At 41.6% G+C, this 24,141-nt stretch overlaps 1 protein-coding gene across 1 annotated transcript in view; it reads left to right on the forward strand.

Moving 5' to 3' along the window:
- The window catches only part of NFATC1 (nuclear factor of activated T-cells, cytoplasmic, calcineurin-dependent 1), a gene marked incomplete at its 3' end in the record, with an annotated part of 78,228 nt that extends 70,546 nt beyond the window's left edge, over positions 1-7,682 (forward strand). Inside the window, exon 9 of the mRNA XM_009892793.1 lies at positions 6,996-7,682. Coding sequence (XP_009891095.1) covers positions 6,996-7,682 — 687 coding nt within the window. The remainder of the gene's footprint in view (positions 1-6,995) is intronic.
- Positions 7,683-24,141: the final 16,459 nt, after the last annotated feature.

Here is a 24,141-nt window from a genome sequence, read left to right on the forward strand (position 1 = left end):
CGGAAGAGCAGGAGTAATGTCAGTGTGGGTGGTGTAATGGTGTGCTATATATTGTCAAAAAAGATCTCACTGCAGTGAATTTTAACGTGTCTGACAGAAATGACATAGAAAGCCTTTGCCAGTGCAGCCGGGGTGTTATGCACAGTGAAACGTCCAGGTGAAGGCAGTGGTACAGCCTGGTGCTGCGCTGTAGGAGCAGCAGTAGAGCAGTCCAAGCGGGCATACAGGACTTGATGTATCCTTTTCAACACTGTATGTTTAAATAGGTGTTATGATTGAAAATGAATCGTGCCTTTTAAGAATTTTCCCCTTTTCTTTTGAAAGAAAGGTAATCCATATCTTCTGTACTAACACAACCCAAATGCCCTCCACCTACCTTCCACTCCTCCTCACCCAGTTTAACAGTGTATGCACCAAGCTACCATATATAATTTTCTGTCTCATAAATATGCGTTGAATAACCTAATAGTTTAACAGCTGTTGAAAAGCATTTAGCAAATGAGTTAGCTGGAAAGCACTTTCTAATCAGATAATGGCACTGTCCGAGATTATAGGCTGAGAAGTATGCGCAAGGCTTCCATCTACCTGGAGGCTATTCCTGTGTAAGGCTGTACATATGCATCTGATCCCATAAAAATATATACACATAAACTCAAAGAGGGCAGGCAGGCATGTGTTAGAGGTAGCCCTCCTGATGAGCAGTACCAGTAGCAGTGTACTAGCAAGAGAGGGTGAGTGAGTTCAGATACTTACGTAGATAAAAGCTGCAATCACACATGTGTGCTGCCTACAGCTGCTTGGTAGTGTGAAGCTCCCTTTGTTTCTGAGTCACTGTGCTTCTGGTTTTATTAACTAAAAGGCAAAGGCTTGATAGTAGCTTGACCTTTAAAAAATGTTTTGGTTGAATGCATGCCTAGGGAAAAAAATCCAGTTCATAGACAGCATCTGCAGAAGCCCCTGTAGTGACTGTCTTAGGAGATCCCTGGGGCTGAGTGCCCGTCCCTTGTCACTGAGATTGCCACTGCTGCAGATACATTGGCAGGACGTTTCAGAAAGTTTTGCTCGGCCACTGCTATTCTGTTGTTGCAAAACAGGGGGATTATGGTTTTTGAGGGCAACCGGCCCATTGCCTCTCCCCAACACCAGACTGCTTCAGAGTCAGAATGAGGGGTGAGGTCCTCGCTCGGCTCAAGCCCGCTGGATCCAGCCGATGCTGCTGCAGCGGCCAGGATTTTGTCTTTGCATGAATCCAGAGTGGCTAAACTGTACATGGAGATGTGTCCACATCCCTAACAGTGTCTCTGATCAGCAAGTAGCAGAGCAGCGGCAGCAGTTGGGATGACCTGTGCCGCATTTTCTGAAGGAACTTCTGTCTCGTGGTGAAGAGGGTGTGCTGCCTGGCTCAAGACTGACTGACAGGGGAGGATTTTGAAGGCACAAATGGCATTTCAGAGCGCAGCTCAGTAATGGAGATTTAGCCACCTACCTCCTCAACCCTCCTTGAAAGTCTCATGCCAGATTCTTACCAATTATGAGACGTATAGTCCAAAAGCTGAAGAAATGTGTGTGTGCACATGAGGAAAAAAGTAGTGTTTTGATTTTCATATGCTAACCAAAATCTGTGTGCCAGTGCCAGGGAACTACATCATAGTCTGCACCATGAAAGGTGGCTATTTTGTTTGATAGGTTCAATCAGACTTAAGGGTAAAATAAATACGTTATAGTGCCATAAATATATGTATTGATAATACTACATGGAAATGGGAATTTGTTAGTTAAATGTTAATCAGGATAAACATCTATTTAATTTATATGATTATGTTTTCTTAGTTCACATATTTTAATAGCACCCAAAAAAAAAAGTTTTAAAAACCCATCTGGATTGCTAAAGTGTAAAAGCAAACAGACTTGTTAGAATTGTCAAAAAATACATATAATTTATGTTTAAGCACTTTCTGACTCCCTTTACTGAACGTGCATGATTTATTATTTTTCTTCAAGGTTTGATATATTAACTTTTTACCTGCTAGAAAGGCCTTTCATTTAAACGTGGGCTTGCAGAACTGGCTGAAATATTTCTCCCAGATTCACAGCCACACAGAAGGACCATTGTCTTCCAACCAGTGCCTTGGTATGATGTCATAACCCTGGTCTCTCAGAGTAAGAAGCTTTGATTTATAGCCAGGGCTGCTGCCAATGCACAGTTCTCAGAACTTCATATTAAATTAGATGACATAATGACATGAGTCCAGAGTCTAAGAAGGCATCATCGAACCATTGAAAACCAATTAGCACAGATTAAGTTGCTTATCAGACTAATTTAGAACTGTGAGCTCTGTCATATTTTAATATTCAAAGTCGAGGACTGTTTAAAATTGTCTAATGCATTGTGAAATAACAAGCATTTAAAAGCTCACCATACGAACGGAACTTGCATTCATTTTTTCCTTTTTATGGCAAGGGCCTGATCCTTCAGCAGAGGAGGGTCTTGTGAACGAGTAACATTACTTTTGAGTCTGAGTGTATGTAAAAGCTGCATCATCTTTTCTGTTTACAATTTCACAAATTCTGGCTTCATTGCTGCAATTTATTATTGGCAAATCTCAGTGTATGGCAAATTCAGTCACAATTTTTCATTCTAGCCAGCTGAGAGTCTACAAGACTTGGTGTTATCTCAGCACTGCGGAGCAGCTTTGAGACAGAATGTTTGTTGCCATTTGATATGGCTCTGCTGAATTTAAGAAACAGTCCGGTTTCTGCTAAAAGTGCTTGCAGATTCTGAACAGCTATAGGGCTTTCCAGTTAATTGACAGTCCAGGCCTGCTCTGTGACTAGGAGTGTCTCTTTCAGCTGGCAGGCTTTTACCGAGTCATTTAATATTTGAAATATTTGAGCTAGAAGTTAGTTAGACTAATACTGTTATCTGTTAAATATTAATCCTGAGAAAATTAACTGTATTCTCTGTATCACATCTCATCTCCCTGTGGGAAATACTCACTTGTGCAGGTGAGTGATGATGGAAATGGATATGTGTTATGGCAGCTAGGTTGCCATGCCTCCGTAGGGATGTATTTGAGAATGAAACCTCTTTTTCTAGCTCAGGTCTGTAAAGATTTGCAGTTAGTCAAGCATGGGTCAATGGGTAAGTGGTAATGCTAGTCTATGGCTGGCTGATGATCAGCCCTGGCTGCTCTGGAGGAAGCCACTGGTTTCCCGCCAAGGAGAAAATGGTGAAGGTGGGCACGTATGGTTTGTGTCCTCAGCTGCTCTACGTCAGCTGCAGCTGCTCCCCCCAGCTGAGGATCTCAGCCCCCCAAAAGTCAGTGATAGGGTGGGTAGGGAGTGTGAGGAACTGGTAGCCTTATTACATGCAAGTACTTTAACTTGTTTGAGTAACACCATAGACACTGTGATGGTAAGTAAGTAGCCAGTGAGTACAGGTACAGGCTGTTCCTGCATTGATTTCAAAAGGTGTGCCTTGAAATACCCACAGCTCCTGCCTGCAGTCCTTTGCAAAGTGGAAATAAATGGTTGCCCTTTTAAAGAAAGAATATAAGGTGATTTAGACGAACTTTTGACACATCCAAAGTATTTTCAGAATGATGAGTAGATCAGACCCACAGATTGTTTGAGTTGAATTTGGAAATACAAACATAGGCAAAGATCTTTGGCCTTTGTTACTCCATTTGGTGAAGTTACGTAGGCTGGGGAGAAGCAGATGCAGGATAGAGTGTCATAAATAAACTATTAACTGGTATAATGTAGCAGTTTGTGGTATATCTGTCCTCCACAAGTCAAGTAATACAGTTACTCATATAAAATACAAAAGTTGAGGTTTAGCCAGAAAGGGAAGTGCTAATATCTTACCTTTCTGCTGACATGCTCAGCTTTGCAGGTCTGATTCCAGATCATCTGGGTCATTAGTAATGGTTTCTCCAGGGGGAAAAAAAAATTCCTACAGAGCTTCCTTCTCCAAACTGGTACCCTGTGAAGACATTTACACTTTAAAGGGGAGAGAGTGGCTGCCATCCCAGCTTGGTAGGATCTGTATGTTCACTGTGCCCAGTGTTAAATGGCTATACAAATGGCAAAGCACCGAAAAGTCAGATACAAATCCCTTCACCGTTTCAGCATTAATACTTTTCCTGTCTTTCATTGTGATACCTGTTCTAGTGATGAGATCATACAAACAAAATATGTAATATGTAGCAAGGGGAGACTTTTTTACTGTATTGAAGAAACACATTGAAAAAAGGTAATGGAGGCAATTAAGTTGAACAAGTTCAGACACCTCTAAGCCTAAGTGCAGGTAGTATCTCTCCATTTAAAGACAGTTTGTTTCCTGTTACATGAAATAACTGATGCTCAGGAGTATCAGTTCAGAGCAATACAAGGGGACAATGTAAACAGTTGTCAAATAAAATGGAGGTCCCACTTAATCTCATATCCCTCCTTCTTGTTTCCCTGTCTAGCTACCAACCTGCCATCGGAAAACAAGCTACTATGACTTACCCTGACTGGTCCTGTAGTGTTAACACACTGAATTTACTGAATTTACGGGCAGCCAGGAGTGTCCTTGGTTGCTGTTACCATGTCCAAGAGAGTTTTTGGACTAATGGGCCTGGAATAGAGTCCCTTCTGCCTATCAGTCCTTCGCCCAGAGTAGGATTTACTGGGTATCCTCTGTTGGTTGCAGGTATATTTCAGTGTAGCAACATATTAAAACAGGTTCCCGGTGTTCATGGCCAGTAATCAGTCCTCCAAATAGACCCCATGGCATTGCTTTTATAAAGAAAAAAATCAAAGTGAAGTGACAAAAAAGTGCCTGGGAAACCAAGTAGCAAAGATGTGCCGTAGAAGAGCTACAATGAAAAATCCGCCCGAGATCAGGAACCTGCCCTCTGTAAAGCCTCCAGCCTGCCTGCCACCAGGGCTATAACCCTTCCCTAGGTTATAACAAGTCAGACAACTCCAGGGTTTATTGGAGTTGAATTGCCAGTGGTTGAGCTTGGAATTATTTAGCACAGGTGTTTCTATAACAGTGATATATTGGGAAAATTCAGTGTTCAACAACCATCATATTTCCAGCTGTGCTGTGGTTAGTGCTAGTATAGTGAACCTAATATAAAACATGTGAGAATATTTGCTAACTCAGGAACTTGTTAAAGGTATTTTCTTACAATATCTGAGCTGCTATGTTTATCTAGGTGCGTTTCTTTGGTCTTGCATTTTCATAAAGGGTGTGATACTGGTTTTATAAAGCTGTCACTGAACCTGGAATGTGCTTCTCTGCAACCAAGTGCATTAGTAGCCCTCCTAGCCAGTGTGCAGCACATGAGCAGGTGAAAATAAGATTATGAGGAATCCAATGACAGTCCATTATCCTTAGCACATTTGTCTTGAGCAGCACCTGTGCATCTGTTACATATATAGATATGTTTTTACTAGGGGTGCTAGAAATCTTGAAACAAGTGTTGCAAGCATCTATATGTAAAAGAACATAAAAGGAGCAAAGTTAACAAGGGGCTAGGGGACTGTAAAACAAGGTTAGTGAAGTGCATTCACCAGCAGCAAAATTTGTGAGTGTTAAAAGGGGTTTTATGTGTACACATGCACACATGTGCATTTTTAGGGGTTCAAAAAACTCATAGACAAACATAGTAAACGAGTGGAGAATGTATAAGGGTGTTTGTAAAACACATGCAAATAAAAATACAGTCAGAGACACTCATGCAACATGTATGTGCCTGAGCTGAGTTGTGCAAAGATGTTTCATTAATAACTTTGTGCCACAACAGGTCGGTTATTCTGATATTCTGAAAGATATTCTCTGGTGTCACTGTAAATTACCAACAGCACGTTCAAGTGACAGCTGTTCCTCCGGCTCTCGTTTGGGGAAAGAAGATGAATGCCACTGTGCATCCATGCTCAATTGTTGTATGCATTAGAGTTGCATCTGGCTAGAAAAAATGTATCTACAGACTAGCTTGGCCCTGGTATTTATAATTTTCCTGATACAGAAAGTGGATGTCTTTTACCCATGCACTGCATATGTTGTAGGAGAAGCAGCAAAGGCACCTCTCTCTGATTTGAGAGAGAAAGCCAATGTGAAAAAGACACTTTGATTTGAGGAAGGATCTCTTCTTTGATTTGAGAAAGCAGTTCTACATTTGTCATGACCAAGTTGATGCTCGTAGACAGTCCTTCTATCTATGTGCTGGTGGTATTTAGAGACATGGCTTGGCAGCTCAATTAGAGCCTCTTGGGACAACGGGTAGAGCAAGCAGAGGTCTAGAATAGGAGTCAGTTTTTCTTGGTAGCCAGAGACTGAGTTAACTTTTTAGGATCTGGCATTAGCAGTTTGGATCCAACCTAGAATCACTGAGAGTTGGATGCAACTTACTGAATATTTTACACCCATTTGCTGATTACTAAGATTAAACAATCATGTAAAAACTAAATAAATCAAACCCTACTCTTCCAAAAATACCCTCATAATTGAAAACTTCTTGTACATAGTAGTTTGTCATGTATCTTTGAATTCTTACTTTCACTGAACTCTGAACGCCCCATCTCTACCTTATTATGCTCCGGTTTACCGAATGTGCAGACATTTATCAAATGGGCCATCAGTAGCCGTAGAAATGCAGTAGTATATCCAAGTTAAAATTCTTGCTTTGATTACTACAAATCCATGGAGCCCTTGGGTCCAAAGCTTCCACTGAAGCACAGCTATTTGCAAATAGATTTTTATAGCACATTAGTGTTGGAGGAGAGTCCAAAAAAAATAGTCCTTTTCAATATTAGAACCAGCTGTGACTTTCTTGTGCTGATGACTCATTCATTTTTTTTTATAGGGTGGGAGAATTAGGCAAAAGACACACAGAGTCTTATTCAAGACGTTGTTTGTTTTGCAAAGGGTATCCTAGCCACAAGCCAACTTGATCATACCAATACGCAACTTATGTTTATGTAAAACTTTTTTCTTTTAACAGTTCCAATTATAAAAACAGAACCCACAGATGACTATGAGCCTGCTCAAACCTGTGGACCAATGAACCAAGGCTTAAGCCCTCTCTCTAAACCATACTACAGTCAGCAGATCATGATGCCCCCTGATCCTGGTTCATGCCTCGTGGCTGGCTTTGCCTCCTGTCAGCAGAGAAATGCCGTGATGTCACCCTCTCCCAACGCAAGCCCCAAGCTGCATGACCTTTCGTCCTCTCCTTACAAGTGCATCCCCAACCCGGGCCACAGTCACCTCGGACTTCAGCAGCCCGCTGGAGGTGTCCCCACCATACAGGAAGTGCCAAGGTCTATAGTTGTGCACCCAAGCTCCCCCGAGCAATCATCTCACATCATGCTGCAGCCGCAGGTGAGTCAACATCTGAGCAGTAGCTGTCCCCTTGGTTATCAACAAACACTCTATCCCAACAGTCCCTCTTCTCCAGTTCCATCTGTTACCCAAGAGCCAACCTATTTGCAGTCCTGCAGTCCAACTCATTCATCCATAATGGGTCAACAGCAGCAGCAACTGCCGAAGGTTCACAGAAATGAGTCTCCAACAACCCAACCACTGTCATTGCCAGAGTTGCATGAGGAAAGTAATCATAATTTGGCCCCTATTCCTGTAACGATCAAGCGAGAACCTGAGGAATTGGACCAGATGTACCTGGATGATGGTAAGTCTTCCGCAGCATAGGTTTGTGTTCAACCATGTTGCTATATCAGTGAGTTCCCTTAACCCCCTCCTCCTTTTGAATCCTGGTGGAAAAAATTTCAATTAACAGCCTGGTGGAATGGTGCGGACTTTTGCTTGGATTGTCTCTATACAGGAAAGGGCTCTTTTAATTTTGTTTGTGATAATGAAACTGTATTATCTAGGCATTAAATGCTGTTAGTTACCGTAGAGCTAGCTGCATGGTCGATAGCTGTGTTGCAATAATCTTAACTATATAGTCTGAGTTTATGGTCTTGGCCTATGCCAGTGACCTGTGGAACTGCAGTGAACACATATTTAACATTGTCCCATCCATAATGCAGTGAAATGTTTGATGTACAAATCTGTTCACTGGAACTAAATGATAAACTGCTCTACTTCAGTTGAGGAGGTTCTAATTAAAAATGTAGGCACATCTTTCAGCGTAACTTTTCAGTCTGGTGACATCTGACATTAAGACTACTTTTTCTTCTGTTCTCATTGTGGACTTGCTTCTTTTTTTTTTTTTTTTTTTTTTTTGGTAAGATTCTATGTGTATATGTATTCTACATGCACCACTGAAAAGTTAAAATGCTGTGATGAACTTGTCAGGCTCTAGTTTCCAAAGATTTATTAGCTGAACGTAATAAAAGGGGTAATCTGGAATTTGATTATGTGACCTCACTGAACTGTGATTTAGCACTTGCCATTAAGTATACCAGTAGTATTCTGGACTCTCACCTTAATGCAGTACGTGAGCTCCCTTCCAATAGCCACATAACTTTATATAACATATCATGCTATTTGAAGAAGAAATACCTTTGAAATGCTGCATTGAAACTAATTGGTGCCAAGGAACATCTGAATGTGATTGTCTTTCAGGGAGAATTTAAAGGCAATTCATTGCACTGTTTTTAAAAAAAGGACATTTAGTCATTCTATTTTAAACAGCATGATACTCACCGAATTAGGATTACAAATGAATGTTTTGGGGCTTAAATAGCAGCCTTTTGCATTCCAACTCTTGGAAAATTATTTTTCTTAACAGAAGTTATTATTGGTTACATGATAGACAGGTCTAAGGACTTTTTCTTAATTAGGAGTTCAGTTCACTAAATTTTTGCACAACACATCTTTTGTGACAAGGTTTTCTTCGTATAGCATGCACTTTTACCACATACCTATGCTGCAAGGAGCAAGATTTCAACAAACCAAGCAAGAAATGTACACAAACCAAAACAAAAATCCATGCCCAAATTTTGTTTTTGAGAGAAACCAGAAATTATCTGTGGAAGGAAGAGAATACAGATAATATCTAAAGCTAGTCTACAGCTGTCTTTCTAGAAAAGCACAAGAAATGGGCAGTCTGTGTGCCTTACCTCTCCAAAATCCAGCAACCACTTCTCTGACAGTACTATGAAAGTTGCCTTTGGCTGATCTTTGCTGGAGAGATGGGACTGCAGCTCAGGGATGAAGAATGAAGCTCCTCAGCCATTTCTACTTCAGCTTTTTCCTGGAGGAACAGAGGAGCTTTGCTACTGTGTGGTCTGAGAGAGAAATTTTAGTTTTTTGAGCAATGTTTACTCTCTCTGACAAAGCATTAATAGTTTAGTCATTACCCCCATCTCTCTTCCACCCCCTCTTCTGGACACACATGTACACCAGTCCTCTGACAGATAATCATAAGTAATTGTAGAAGCCACCATGTACATCTGCACTGATACTTAAAGTTGACTTTGAAGATCTCTTTGGCTAGCCAAATGCAGATATACTTCCCTTTGGCATCCAGCAAGCTATCAAAATTGTTCTGTGGCTGACCACAAGAGGTATAGACCGAGAAAGAATTCACAGACATAACAGTCGTGGTAACAATATGTAATAGAAAAAAATAAATTTAGGTTGTTCCAAAAAATTAAACATCACCAGTTCCCTCTAAGGGTGTTGATCAGAAATGGTAACCAGAGGAGGTCCTTTTTCTATGCCTAAACTGGTGTACGCACCAGTTTGTCTCAGGGGTCACATTGATGGACCATAACCCATGTGAGCTTCCCTTTCCTATCTATGCCTTATCTCACTGTATGAAGAAAAGATCATCTACTCTTATGTTTTGTGTGGACAAATTGAAGTCCTGGTAGAAATAAGGAGTGGACTACTGCTGTCTTCTTATTTGTCTCAGTATTTGAGCAGCTGAGAGAGAAAGTATGGCAGAGGGGCTAAAGGAAGGGAGCGTGTCTTGTGGGACTTGTGCTGGCCAAGACCCTCAGTTCAAACCATGCAGAGCCCTGGCATGCCTCAGACACACAGCACAGGAGCATGAAGCTGTGAGTCAGGCTTGAAGCCCATTTAGGTCTATGCTGTGTTCATTTCATGGAGGCAGCCTTACCACCACCAGTGCAGACGTTGGTTTCACGTTACATTTAATCTGATGTAACTGCAGGCTCCCATGGAAAGGGTGGCCTCAACCCATCTTGCCCTTAGCCACATATTCTTGCTGCTTCCTTTGAGTCATATCAATTGATTATGGAGTTGCAGAGCAGGCTAATGGAAAATTAACCTGCCAAAAATAGCAAAACCCACATAGTTTTCTGCTGGGTCAGCTTATGGAACCACATCCCCCGGGTCCAATAGCTGGGTCCAGCCCATGAGAGGGGCAGGAAGCCTGTTGCTTCAGGTCAAGTAGCCTGTTGCAGGACAGCTCTGGGTGGCAGCACCCCACCCACAGGCCAGAGAAAGCGTGACTTGAAGCCACATCTGATGTCATTTTATACTCCCCAGCAACTATCTAATCAACTCATCTTGTCTCAGTAAAAAAATCCCCTTCTTGTGCTAACCTATTAGTTATGGAAGGATGACATCTGGGCTTCCTTGCACAGTCTCAAAGAGCTGTTTGGCCACTGTGGTGACTGCCTGGAAACCATCAGTAATTGCTCCTGGTGTCCTGGTAGGTGCTGTTCACTGAGATGCTCACTGAAAAGTCAAAGCACTCTGCATATGCAATGCCTTTGTACCTGGTGCCGTTTCATTCAGACCTCTGGCTTTAACTGTGGAATAAGGGAGAATGGGTTTTGCAGAGTGGCTCATACCGAATAGGAGCAACTCATTTTTCATGTGCTTGATTTTTTTTTTTGGAATAGGAGCTTTTAAGTCATTGCCATTCCTTCTTGTTAGTATCATATCCATCTTTAAGCATTTTCCTTGTTGGAGGAGTGGGTGGGATATCTGTGCTTTATGACCATATTCTGAAAAACAGAATATCAAATCATACCTGTGAGTAAGGACAGTTACTCTTTTTTTTAAAATAGTTTGCTGCTTTACCTCTTTATAATTTGTTGTCTCACTGATTCAGCTCAGATTCCTTCATACAGCATGATTTAAACTTTTTTTTCAGTATTTTTTCAGTCTTTGCGCCTGTGAACAACAGGAAAACCAGAGAGAGGTCAGGTGTACTTGACTCCTTTCCTTGTCTTCCACTCTAAGTATATCAACTCTTTCCTTCATCCCTAAAGCAATTTAAAAGTAGTGAAATATTTTAACAACATTAAAAATTAAATTCTCAAAGCATCACTCCATTAAAAAAGTGTATCTTCACGGTTTCTTGTAGCTATTAATACCTCCAGTTTTAACTGAAAGTACTTAATGAAGTGTGAGGTATAGACATCTAACATACTTATGGGACTACCAGACGAATAAAATATCTAACTGGTTATGCCAGATTATATTTGGTAAAGTTTTGGTTGCTAGTTTACCACTTTGGGGAGGTTTGATTTATGTTGATAATATACGTAATATCAGTCTTGGACCAGGTATAAACAGAAATTTTTTGGTTTCAGCTTATGGGATCAAAGCAATATTCATTCCTTTTGGTCTGGAGTATCTCCAAATATAGACCATCTATACTGCAGAGTATAAATGGAAAAAACAGTCAGCGAGTTTATATAAATATATATCCTCTATATGACATTTTTCTGCTTCAGTAATACTGGGCAGCTAAAGTCATATAAAGGGAGCACCCAAAGAGACTTCCATTTTGGCAAGTACATTTTGGTCTTGGCAATCTTGTTTTAAATCAAAATCTACGCTAGCCACCTGGGCTACTCATTAAATGTGCTGTCCATTTCAGTATGTGAATATATGATTCAACATGTATAACGTATTTAAAACTCACCCCGTAAAGTGATACTTGATATATTATGGCTATGCTCTTGATATTAAAAGGTATCTGGCTTGTATACCAGCATTTGTTTTGAATAATTCTGAGTTCAATCTCCTAACCAAGATCATGGCTGACTCCCTTTGCTGCTTTCACAGTAAGATTTGATTAAAAGCAATTGGACTGTGACATTTATGCCGGGTTTTGGTACTCTGCGGGAGCCCATGGTCCTTTGCAGGAGAGGGGGTGTCTCCTATCCTCCCCACCAGAAGCTCTTGCAGCAACCTGCAGGGCGCTGGGGCACCCTGGCAGACCACACCACGGCTAACGGTAGCCTCCACGTGCCTGTTCCACCCCTGCCCTAGACGGTGAAGGTTACGTGACATTCCCCTTTCAGATCTAACATGGGAGTAGTGTGGGGTGCTAGAGTGGTAGAGCTCGTGGAAAATCCTTACACAGGTAGGCTTGAGGGACCTCTTCAGTACGAGTCCAGGCAGTAATTGCTTTTAAGAGAAAACATTTTATTTGGGGATTGATTAATCTAATGTGCTGTACAGCCCCTTGAGGTATGAAGCAGAATTAGTGAAGAGTGGCCAGTTAGGGGAGGCTACAGGCTGATCAAAACTCTTCTGGCCCCTTGAACCGGTCGTTCTCTCAAGGGGATATGAACATTTACCTAATTTATATCTCACTTTTGAACGTGCTCATCTCTCCAGCCCTCTAACTAGGAGGTCAACAGCTGTGCTATTCTTCTCTTGAACTAATCCTGCTTCTTTTCTGTTAACCAGAGCAACTCAGATAATTTTTCCAAATTTTAACTGCTTTGCTCAGTGGTAGAAGAAACCCCAAGCCAGAGGCAATGGAATGTAAGTTCACACAGCTTTCAGGATGTTCAGGCAGCTGGGAACTGGCCAGGCTCACAACAGGAGATGCTAAAGGTGACTTGAAATCACCTTCCTTATCCCCATTTCCCTTTCCTGGACCTAGTGTAGCCTGGGTGGAACACAGAACTGAGCTCCAAATCTTTTATTTCACCAGGATGGAGAGAGTTCAATTAGGCATGCTGATGCCAAAAAACATTTTTCAGGTTGTAACTGGCACTCCCACAAGCTATTACGTTTTTTACCTGCAGCAGAATGACACTCAGTTGTGAAATTATTTCCTGCCTTTAGAAACATCAAAGAAAGTAGTTTTCATTACAGATGAAAATGAAGCTATTTCGAAAAAGCAAGGGGGAAACACATTGGTACCAACAGGAAAAAATGTATGACTTATGTTCTCAGCAGATTTCAAGGTGTATTGTACATGCTGTGATCCCATTTGTTACATTAATGCACAGAACTTTACAGAACCAGTTTTTAATTGAAAGCAAAGCAGCATCCCAGAGGATTCTTTAATCAAGGTATGCTTGAGTGTTGAAGCTGAAGAAGATCTCAGATTCTTTGAGCTTTGCCTGGGTTCTAATCTCAACTTTTGAGATGAAGTCCCAGCCACGTTGAACAGCACGCTCCCATTGCCAGCAGTGGGGCCAGGGTTTTCCAGAATGCCCCAAGTCCTGTGTAGGAGTCAGAACTGGAGTAACAGTGTTTGAAAGTCAGATCTCTTGTCTGAAGTTTTGTATATTAATTCGGCCTCCTCCTGTCCACACGGATGCTTTCATAAAGGTTTCTGTCCGGATCTTGACTTAATCGGATCTTTAAATTTTTTTGTAGTAAGGTGAAAATACGTAGGCCATAAACGAAGGTGTCTGATGTTTAGATACGTGGCTAACAGAAAATATCAGAACCACATCATCATCTTTTTTAAAACAAGGAGACTTTTGTTCTTGTGATTGTCTTTGCACAGCTGTGAGTTTTATAGCACCGTGCCAATGAATGCACTCATTGCGACTTTATTTTACTCTGAAAAGGTAAATTGGGAGCATTAAGCCCCCAATAAGTATGTAAAAGTGGCAAAACCACAGGTAAAGTGTTACTGAAAGCTGCAGCCCTGCCAGCCATTTCATTTTAAACATGGCTCTTTTAAAAATAACTTTTGCAGTAAAAGCTGTAACTCCTGGATGTAATAAGAGCTATTGCTAATGTCATTCCCATGAATTGCTTACAGTGTTGAACTGTTAGATGTCTGACAAGTCCATATATCTCCTATACAGTATATGTGAAAGTTTTTTGCCTCTATACCATATGTTCTTTTTTTTCACTCCTCTATATTCTTCAAATGCACGTGGTTTGGTGATATAGTTTATTTGAACAGGAACCATAGCAGACAGAATTACTCTTTCGCTGAAATGTATCCTTTTTCATACATCTGAGCTTCGTGATTAAAGCGATTGGCTCTTGAGGCATTAAGTTTAGTCTGCTGCTGCCACAATTATGCCTTTGAAAACTCCTGAGTGCACTCGGTGATTTCCAGTAGTCCAGATGTCATTAGAACAACACGCAGGTAGGCTGCAAAGTCCAGTAACACTGTCTACACTTCAGTCTGGCTTGGGCAAGCTTTTCCCTCCCTCCCTCTTGGCCAAGCCTCACAGCTCTGGGAGAAAACAAATAGCTTTCCTCATGGAAAGTTTTACTTAATCTGGCATGGTGCCTGAACCTAGACCCTCCTTGTCTCTAATGATGATTGAAAGTGTACATGCTACTGTGATAAAACATGCTGAGTCGTTAACATTTGGGGCTTGGGTTGTACGCGATGAGTAAGGGAGGACTGAAGTAATGCGTTCGAGTCAGACCTTTGGTGGACTTGCACGTCTGGGTTTGAGGAGTATCCTGTTACATGAAACCTCACACCCGCAGGATTGGGTTTTGCTGTTTCTAGCGGGTTTGCTGAATTGGGTCTCCTGGGAAGTCCACCAGAATAAAGCTCCCAGAAGAGCTGCTGACCAGACTAGGTGTCGCTCCTGGTTTTCTCTAGTCCCAGGTGTGCAATTGCCCACAAAGCAGACCAGCTTACCTCTTAGCTGCAGTATGTTGTGCAATCTAGCACCAAACTTTGCTTTCTTCTAACATCAGCATTTAGATTTCCAGGGAGGTCCTTGAATCTCAGGCTTTCAAGGAAGTGTCTGGTCCTTTCAGAGAAGTCCATCTTCAGTGACACTGGCGGAGGGAGCAGGAGGCTGGCCAAGCAATGGGAAAGCTGCAGAAATCAGCAGGCAGTGCTAAGTGTCTGGTCCCTTCAGAGAAGTCCTGAGTGTCTCCAACTTCAGTGACACTGGCAGGGGGAGCAGGAGGCTGGCCAAGCAATGGCAAAGCTGCAGAAATCAGCAGGCAGTGCTTTGCAATGTTTTGATACTTCAGAGTATTTTTAGTGTTGAAAACCTGGCATTTGCTTCATGTGCATCTGCATGCACACCTTCGCGTTAAACAAGGGTCATTAAGTGTTCAGCTGAAGCCACGTTGAACCCCCTCTTTTCAGCTAAGAGCCAGCTTCATGCTGCAGCCCCGCAAGTGGCTGTGCAATTAGCTGGAGAAGTCGCTTCTCACTCCTATGCCTGATTCATTCTCCTATTTCCATAGTAATGGCTGTTGGCATTGCTGTTTCAAATGGTAAAGGTTTTGTCGGTTATTTTCTGTAAGTTTTCCTTGGCGATCGGGGAAGAAGAAGTTGCTGTATCTGAGCCTTGGTAACATTTACATCTGCTTTTAAGCCTGGAGGAGTGCCAAGGAAAATATGTGGCTTGAAGAAGCACAAGCTTCATGAGAAAGCTTTGTTCTGATGCGATTCATTTTAGGAATATGTTGTTTGTTTGAAACGTTTCTGCTGAGCTGTGCATCAGCTGGTCAGGTGTGGCCTCGTGGCTCATATACGGCCTCCACGCTCTCGTGTCCTGAACCCATCCTGGCAAAACAATTCTGGGGAAGTTGTTGTAGAAAACCCCTCTTCTCCAGGGAGCAGAGTATCACACAGACCCCTGCTGCATCTCAGCAGAGCTGGGCTGAAGCAAGCTGCCAGCTCAGCCCAGCAAACACATACGTGTCAGAGGAAGCGCTCTCCTGAGTAAACTCCCTGACTTCACGTAAAGCGCTCTTGGCGAAGCGCTAGCAAGCTGTAGTGTTGCTAGATCACAGAGCCGCGAAGGGCCTGCCTCTGCTCCCACTTAAGTCAATAACACCGTTCCCTTTGGGTTCGTTGGGAACAGGACCAAGCGTATGGCTGGTAGTTAAAACACATAATAGCTGCATTCATTGAAGTCTGGTCGCTAATAGACAGGCAGAGAGGGAGTCTTTTCTAGCAGATTTCTGCATGGCACAGTTGATTGTTTCATCTGCGTCTGTGGGACAATGGCAGGGGCTCGGTCATGGGCCTGATAGCAGCTTGACCATTGCTGTCAAGAGTTGGCTGCTTGATAACCTGGCTCCTGGTCTTTCCTCCTCCCCGAGGAGCAAATGCTGATTGCAGCCAAAGGGGGCACAGGCTTTCCACACCAGGCTTATCTCCAGGCTAGGAGGAAGCTTATGAAAAACAGCAGACCCTCAAAATGTTCCCCTCCTCCTCTGTCACTGAGGAAGCCTGCAAAGTCTGGACATTGAAAATACCTGGCAACAATCAGTGAGTAAGAAATACAGTAGGAAAACCATGGTCCTCATTGGCCAGCCTGGATGGGTTTGTCTGCAAACCAGCGAGCTGGACCAGCCCTCTGCCTGCTTTACAGGCTTCACTTTGTTGGTGAGTCTTTTACATTTTGCACACTTTGAAGCCTACTGCAAGACCAATATCAGAAAGTGACGTGAGATGGTGATGCAAGTGCATCAAAATTCCCGAAGTGTATTGTCCCCGAGCACATTAATTGCAATATGAACACTTGAACAGTCTTGAAAAGCAATGCTACAGGCTATCAAAGTCCATAATTAGTGGATTAAGTTCTTTGGTCCTTACATAGTTATAGCTTGTTATCCAAGCATCGTGTATGCACAAGAACATTCCTCACTTGCCTTGCCTTTGCACAACTAAAGCATGTTTTTTCTACTTAATTCTGACCCTTCTGCAGCCATAAGAGAGTGCAGAAGACAAGATTTGACTTGTCATGCCTGTGCTGTCCAGATTGCTCTTGATGTTAGATTTCTGCAGGAGCTAGGGCTGAAGGTTTGTTCCATTTCATAACTCTTGTGATATCTTTGGGGCTGCAGAATAGGTATTGCAGTATCTTACAAATCAGTTTTGATACCCTGGGAGCAGCAGTCAGTTCTTTTCCTAGTGCTTCAGGGAAAATATATTTCATTGCCACCTCCTAAGCAAAATCTTCTGCAAATTGCTTAAGAAGTAGAAAAAATGTTATTTTGGGTTACAAGAGAAGCCTCCAAAAATACAAAACTGAAGAATATTTGAAGGTTTTTTTCTATCCTGTATGTGCAAATCCATACATACATAAAGTATCTGTGTGCATATATATGTGTGCACACATACACAGACACATATGTAATGAGCTATAAGACTTAGGATACTAATTCTTTCACTTCTTTGAGGTTCTTCTACTCATGACTGACTTCTCCAAAAATCTTGCAGGTGCTTGTTGAGTAAAACCTTTTGGAAAGATGAGGTCAGGTGGAGAAGCCTATCTTGTCGACCTTCTGTTGTTCACAGTTAGCTTCTGAACTGAATTGCCCATCGCAGTTCTGAAATCTGGCTCCATGCTCTGCCATTCCTGTAAGCTGCAGTTGTCACTGCTGCTGAGTATTTCTCAGGCATCTGAGCTTTTGCTATCCAGCTATTCTTTTGGAAGACTGAAGCAACTGGTAAAGATGATCTTCCTTCAAGGCAAGGTTGGATGGGGCTTTGAGCAACCTAGTCTAGTGGAAGATGTCCCTGCCCGTGGCAGGGGGGTTGGAACTAGATCATCTTCAAGGTCCCTTCCAACTCTAACCATTCTATGATTCTGTAACTCTGTGTTTCACTGTACTGCGGGCTGTGCTTGGACTCAACTATTCACTTGAGGGCTTTCACATCAGAGCATCTGCATGTGCCATTAGCAACTCCTCCAGGTATCTTCCCTTTATAGTAATATGTCTATGGGTCAGTAGTGCTGGGAGGTTCAAATGTGCTTCTCAATCTAAAATGACTGTGTGAAACTGTCATGAAGAAAGAGGTTAGCAGAGAAACTGGTCCTGATGTTTTTCAATTACACACTCTCTTGTTTGTTTTTTTTCTTCTGAGAAATTTCCCCAACTCATTGTAACTGTTAACTGTGGCACAAGATCATACAGAGCTGTCCCTTGGGCCCTAGCAGTCAAAGGCTGGAACTTCCTGAAGTTGCTAGAATTGATGCAACGCAAATTCAGGTTTTGCAGAAAGATAGAGTCCAAGCTCTGGCTAGATGTACCTCATCCAGGCGCTGCACAAAGGCTTTTTGAAAGGGGGCCCTGGAAGGGCCACCAGTGATGGAGATGACTGCTCTACTTCAGTCCCTGAGTTCCTAGGTAACTTTGAAAGAGTTCTTGGGGATTTTTGCTTATTTTTTCTTCCACATAGAGAGTGTGTTACGATGAGGAAAGACCTCATTGCAAAGGAAAAAGAAGCAAAACTGATTCCAGGGCAGAAAGTGCCATCAGCCATAGGGAGACTATGCTTTTTGCATCAGTGGACAAACACAGCATCAACGGCTGCTTAAAAAACTTTCCAGGAATTCTCCTGCTGTTTCCAGAAACCCAGGCTGGACCTTTACACAGCAGACAAGCACCACGACAGTCTGTTTAAACCATAGACTCATAATTGGATGTACTCTATCAGATCACCACTTGGTAGGAAACTTCAAACCTCCATTGTTGCCAGACAACCCTATTCGGCACATAGCTAGCATTGTAGAGATAAAGGTGACCGTCACCTTTGCAGAGGGTTTAGGCTTACCTTTTTGCAATCCAATATCCCAGATATTTCACATTATTTCAATGGTAAACTAAAGTCATAAAGAGGAACCAGCAGTGCTAAAGTCAAGGAAAGGTTTGCTGGAAGGACGTGCTAAGGCAAAAGCATCTTCTTGCACTATTTTAGTAGCTAGTTTACAAGTCCAGAGATAGCTACAACTCTCAGCTGAGTTGGTGCATGTTTGCTGGCAGAGTCAAATCTGTGTGACAGGACTCCAGAACCCCCAGTTGAAGGAGGGGCTCTGCGTGGGGCTGCTCCCTGCCAAGGATTCAGCACAGTTGGGGGATCGGGGTCCTTTGTGACAAGTGCAAGCAAGTGCACATGTGTATATACATGTATTCTATTTGGGGAAGATACTGAAAAAATAAAAGCTTTCTTATGATGCTGTAGCACGGTTAGCAAGCATTTTAAAGTTTCAGACTTAGAGTATGACTGTGAAACTACCTGGTGGTGTAATTAGAGTGAAAGAAATCTTGAGAAAAAGAGAAATGAGAGGAAGGCTAAATATAACATGCCCATAAAAAAAAAATAAAAAATGAGCAAAGATGAATTTTGGAAGAAGAGGGGAAAAGGTGACTGTGGGTGTGAGAGAGGAGTTTCTCTAAAACTGAAATGGTGCAAATGAGTAGTAAAACCCCCAGATTTGACTGCCATGGAAAAGCATATCTAAATACCTTACTTTGCCCCAATATGATTTAAGGATAGAAAAAAATGAGAGGAGATGATGAAATGAGTAATGTGCTCATTAAACTTACATATATCTGAGGAGAGAGTGTATCTGAGCAGTAAGCTCAAGTCAGAGGAGCCTGTCTGTTTGTCGGTATTGATCTGCAGTGAGATGGCTGCACTGCGTGGAGGTAGGAGGTTTCGGTTGGCCCAGCTCCACTGGTGCAGGACCCTCAAATAACCCTGGGATTAATTTCCATGCTCTATTGCCAAGTTTTCTAAGGAGCAAGGAAAGGTCTTCAGTGCTACCGCTGTGTGGAGAGAGCTCCTGTAGGGAGCCCCCAAAAAACTCAGAAATATGGTGAAAAAGAAGGGGGTGGGAAGTGCTCTTTGAGCAAATATAGTCACGTCACCTGAACTTAGTGAGAAATTTTCATACCAGTTTTAAGTCTCATGCAGTGTAACGGGGCACTCAATAAAAGTGAGAAAAATCTGAAAATACTATCAATTGGCTCTTCCCCAATTAGAAATTACCCAGAAAAACTACTCCTAGAATGAGTAAGACAGAGGAGGATTTATAAAAGCTCGTTTTCAAGTTGATACGATTGAAGAATCAAACAGGAAATCCCCTTACTTTGCAACTTTCGAAAGATGGCATTCAAATTACATGTAGGATAATGATCCAAATGCCATGAAAAATTTTTCCATCAGCTTCGATGGATGTTCTAAAACAGGATGTGTTAAATCAGGGGAAATAATAACAGTCGCAAGTAAATTAACAGAAGATTCACAACACATTATGAATCACTGTATTAAAAAATCAATTAGAGTCAGCTATTTAAATAAAGGCAGAGTAGTAGCAAAAAAATTTTGAACTAAAAAAAATTAGAACATCTGCTGAAGTTTCCAAAGCTATATTTAATATTAACTTGGGAAAAGCACCTGGACTGAATGGTGTCTCATCAAAAACTTGTAAGTGTTTCCAGACCAAAATCACTCGGGTACTTTAAAAAAAAAATCATCTGCTCAACTAAAAGAGAAAAGTCCTCTCTAAACCCTTCCCTACTGCTGAATTTTATGGGGAATATCACCATCTTAAACCAGAGAAGCAACAAAATGCAAATGTTTCTGTGTGATGCAGTTTTTTGTTGATTGTTAAGATCTAGTACCAGAGTCTCTGCCTTGCTGGCTGCTGCACCCCAGCTGCACCTTCTGCCTCATTGAACTGGTTTGCTGGAAGAGCAGCCTTGTATAATAGTACAATTAGCTAACAGTGGGGTAGACTTTATTGTTACAAAGAATATTTTGGATTCAAGTACTCAGCACAGAGGAGAGTATGAAAAGTGAGCAAACTTTTGGTAGAGATACCAGACTTCCTTCCAAGAAATCTACAAATGGATGGACCATTTCTTTGGTTGAATATTCAGGAAAAAATTCTGCTTTTGAAATTTGAAGCAAACTTATTGTCTTTATTTTAGTCAGGAAGGTAGTAGGAGACAGGACTGCCGATGTCTGATCATGTGAGTTGTGACCCTGAAAACGTTTGGTCCGCCAGCTAGAGACCAGCCAGCCATATACCTGCTGTTTCAGTGGCTATAGTTATGGTTTCTCTGATGATGAAATATAGATTTCTGCAATGACCAATGTCATTTCTCTGCTACCAGTTAAGACCTTGTTTCAGGAAGGAGCTGGCAGATGCTGATGACACCAAATGAGGCTGTATCATGCTTTCTGTTGTGCATGGTCCCCTGAGAAATGCAGGCCACCGCCTCCCTGTGCCTATTTTCTGAAAAATAGTGGCGTTCAGAAGGTTGTCTGAAGACAGATTTAAATTTCCTATGAAAAACTTCCGTTGAGGGGAAGCACCACTGCAGAGGGAAACCCCCACACCTTGCTATGCTAAAATGATTGCAAGAATTCTTCTTTAGGATGTCTAAGGAGGAATAATTCTTATAACATGGAAAAGACGTCTAGATTTTACATTGCTGCTGCAAAATGAATGTCTTAGAGTGGGAGAACTTACCTTTGATTATTTTTGATACAGACAACTAGAGTAAGTTAGCATAGATCCACGTACGTGCAGTGCAGCTGCACTCATTTCTACCTGTTCAGGCCTTAAACCTGTTTATTAAAGAATGAATGTACTAGCTGCAGGGACGATTATTCTAGCTACATCCTTCCTTGAGATTACCCCACTTTTAAGTACAAGCAGACATTTCTGTGTATCTTTTTATTTTGCTTTACAGACTTTTATTTATAGTATGTATCTGTATCTCACATGCCAATGGAAATCAGGAAAGGAAATTAATTTGTATGAATGGACTTCATAAATTTCATGATTTACCCATAATGAAATCCTGGTTTGCAGAATGAGAAATAATAGGGCCTTTCCAAAATATCTTAATCCTTGGCTATGATTAGTGGCATAAAATGAACCATTCTTTCCTATGTGTCTAAAGTCCAAGTTATGCTCCATGTAGCTATGTGATATTCTTTCCAGTCTCATGTCAGTAAATAATTGCAGTGCTGCTCTTTAGTCTGTCTGACCTTCGCTATGCCTTTATTGAACAAAAGCTGAGAATCATGACAGATTGATCACCTTCTGTGATCTGATCTAGTCTAGTGTGAAAGGAAAGTTCATTAATCCTACTCCCAAATTCCTTAACCAGTTTACCATAAATGTTCTAGTCTATAAGCATATGTAATACAGCACAGCCATAACAGTGCTTAAAACAGGATTAGGCAGTACCTCATATTTTCTAACTACTTCTGTTTTTGCAGAAATACAAATTCACTTTCTTTATATTGTCAAGGGTGATTTTTTTGTAAAAAAAATATGTTAACTAGTTTAGGGCTTATGAGTTTAGGCTAGAATATTGTCTAGTTTGTCTAAACTTGGCCTCTTTGTGTAATTCTAGTTGTTATTACCTGGACACGAACCAAAGATGATTCGTGTTTTAAGGAGTGTCTTTTGGGGATGGGGAGAACCAGGTCGCTTAACGTCATCTTGTTTTAACAATTAAAAATTGACGGCTGAGCTGTGTACTCAAGCAAAGCAAGGATTTGTAGGCCTAGAGAACTGGTTTAGAATCTCAAAAAGAAAAACCACATGCTACTGAAACCCTGTGTATGGTTTTCCACTATTCCCTAGAAAGCAGGTAGGGCTCTAAGATCGAACTCTACCCACACTCATATGCATTAAAGCCGCCAACACATTGAAGTAAACGCAGAAATGTGGTTGTCCTCTGTGAGTGGTAGGAATCAGAAGTAAGTCTGCTGACATCAGAGAAGTTGTGTATGCATCAAAATTCAGGTAAAATAAGACAACAGATCTACTTGCCTTTTTTGCATATCAACATAAAAGCCTTTCAAATAATCTTTTGGGAATAATGAGCAAAATAGAGTGTTTACAATGCAGTGACTGATTCTTTCCTGCCAAGCCATCAGGCCTGTACCTTGTGCATTTGTAGACCACGTGTACATATCTGCCTGTGTTTAAAAAAGACTTGATGTAAAGCCCATTAAAGTCAATAGGGATTCTTCAGTTGTCTTCTGTGCTCTTTGGATCAGGCTCCAACTTAGAATCACGAGAACCTATCACTTAATGCTCTTTAAAAAATTCCTATGTTAAAAAATAGTGTTTGAAAATCTAATACTGGGTGAAAAATTAAGGGCCCAAAAGTTGATGCAGACACAAGTTATAGTTCCCAAAGTAACTGTAAAAGATTATATTACATTAATATGTAAAGGTTAACGACACATACAATAATCTGAAATACTGTCTGTGTTGTACATTTAGTGTGACCGACTTACAGGGTTTTAAGAGCCCTCACTTTGATTGTTCGGGGGTGCTGATATTTAAAGCAATGTTTGTGTTGGTTACAAGGCCTAGGCCAAAGATGTCTCAAGGAGCCCTACGTTCTTGCGCATTGAATAGTGGCTGAGTATATTTCGGGTGAATGCACCATGCCTGTTTCTGTCCCCCTTTATGCCAGGAGGAAAGAGAAATTTCTCTTCTGGAGTAGTTGTTGTACAGGTATGTAAGGTCCCTTTGTGCCATTTTGGAAGTCTCTTGAGTTGCTGTACTCTTTCATATGGTCTGTAACGAGACAGTGACAACACTGCACCATGCATTCTCCATGGAAAATGGGATAATTTCAACAATTTTCCATTTTCTGTAATGTTTTTCTCTGAAGCGGGGGTTGTTCTTTATGTGTGCAAAGCTTTCTGTTGCAGCTCTCCATAGATAGCCATGACAAAGAGAAAGCATGAAAGCTTCTAGGGCCGAACATTCATCTTCGCTTATCTGGCCCTCGGAGACATTAGCTAATCGAGGCATGATACTCCATACAATAGGACAAGTGCTGTAAAGCTACCTCTGTTATCCCAGCGAACATGGAGACTTATCATTCCCATGGCCATTTTACAGGATTTGTTTTCTTCTGACAACAACATCCACAGCCTATGGTGCTATCGACTTCAACAATGAATCTGATGCTGGCTCTGTGTGTTATCGGCTCCCTAATAACTGTCTTTTTTTTTTCTTTTTTTTTTTTTTCTTTCCCACCCCATTTGTGAGAATTTGTCCCCTGGAGCTCTTCTCTATCAGGCCCCTGCAGCTGCTGTTATTTTAGATATGGCAGGAAGTAGGTACCGGAAAACAGCGAGAGCTTGCAGTGCTCAGAAAAATCTAGAAATTCCTCTGATTTACCCCAGGCTCTTGCTCCAATCAAAGCCAGTTGCAAAAAGGAGAAAAAAAAAAAGAAAA

Source organism: Charadrius vociferus, unplaced genomic scaffold (assembly GCF_000708025.1).
Source record: "Charadrius vociferus isolate BGI_N301 unplaced genomic scaffold, ASM70802v2 scaffold629, whole genome shotgun sequence".
In the NCBI taxonomy this organism is placed as follows: Eukaryota; Metazoa; Chordata; class Aves; order Charadriiformes; family Charadriidae; genus Charadrius; species Charadrius vociferus.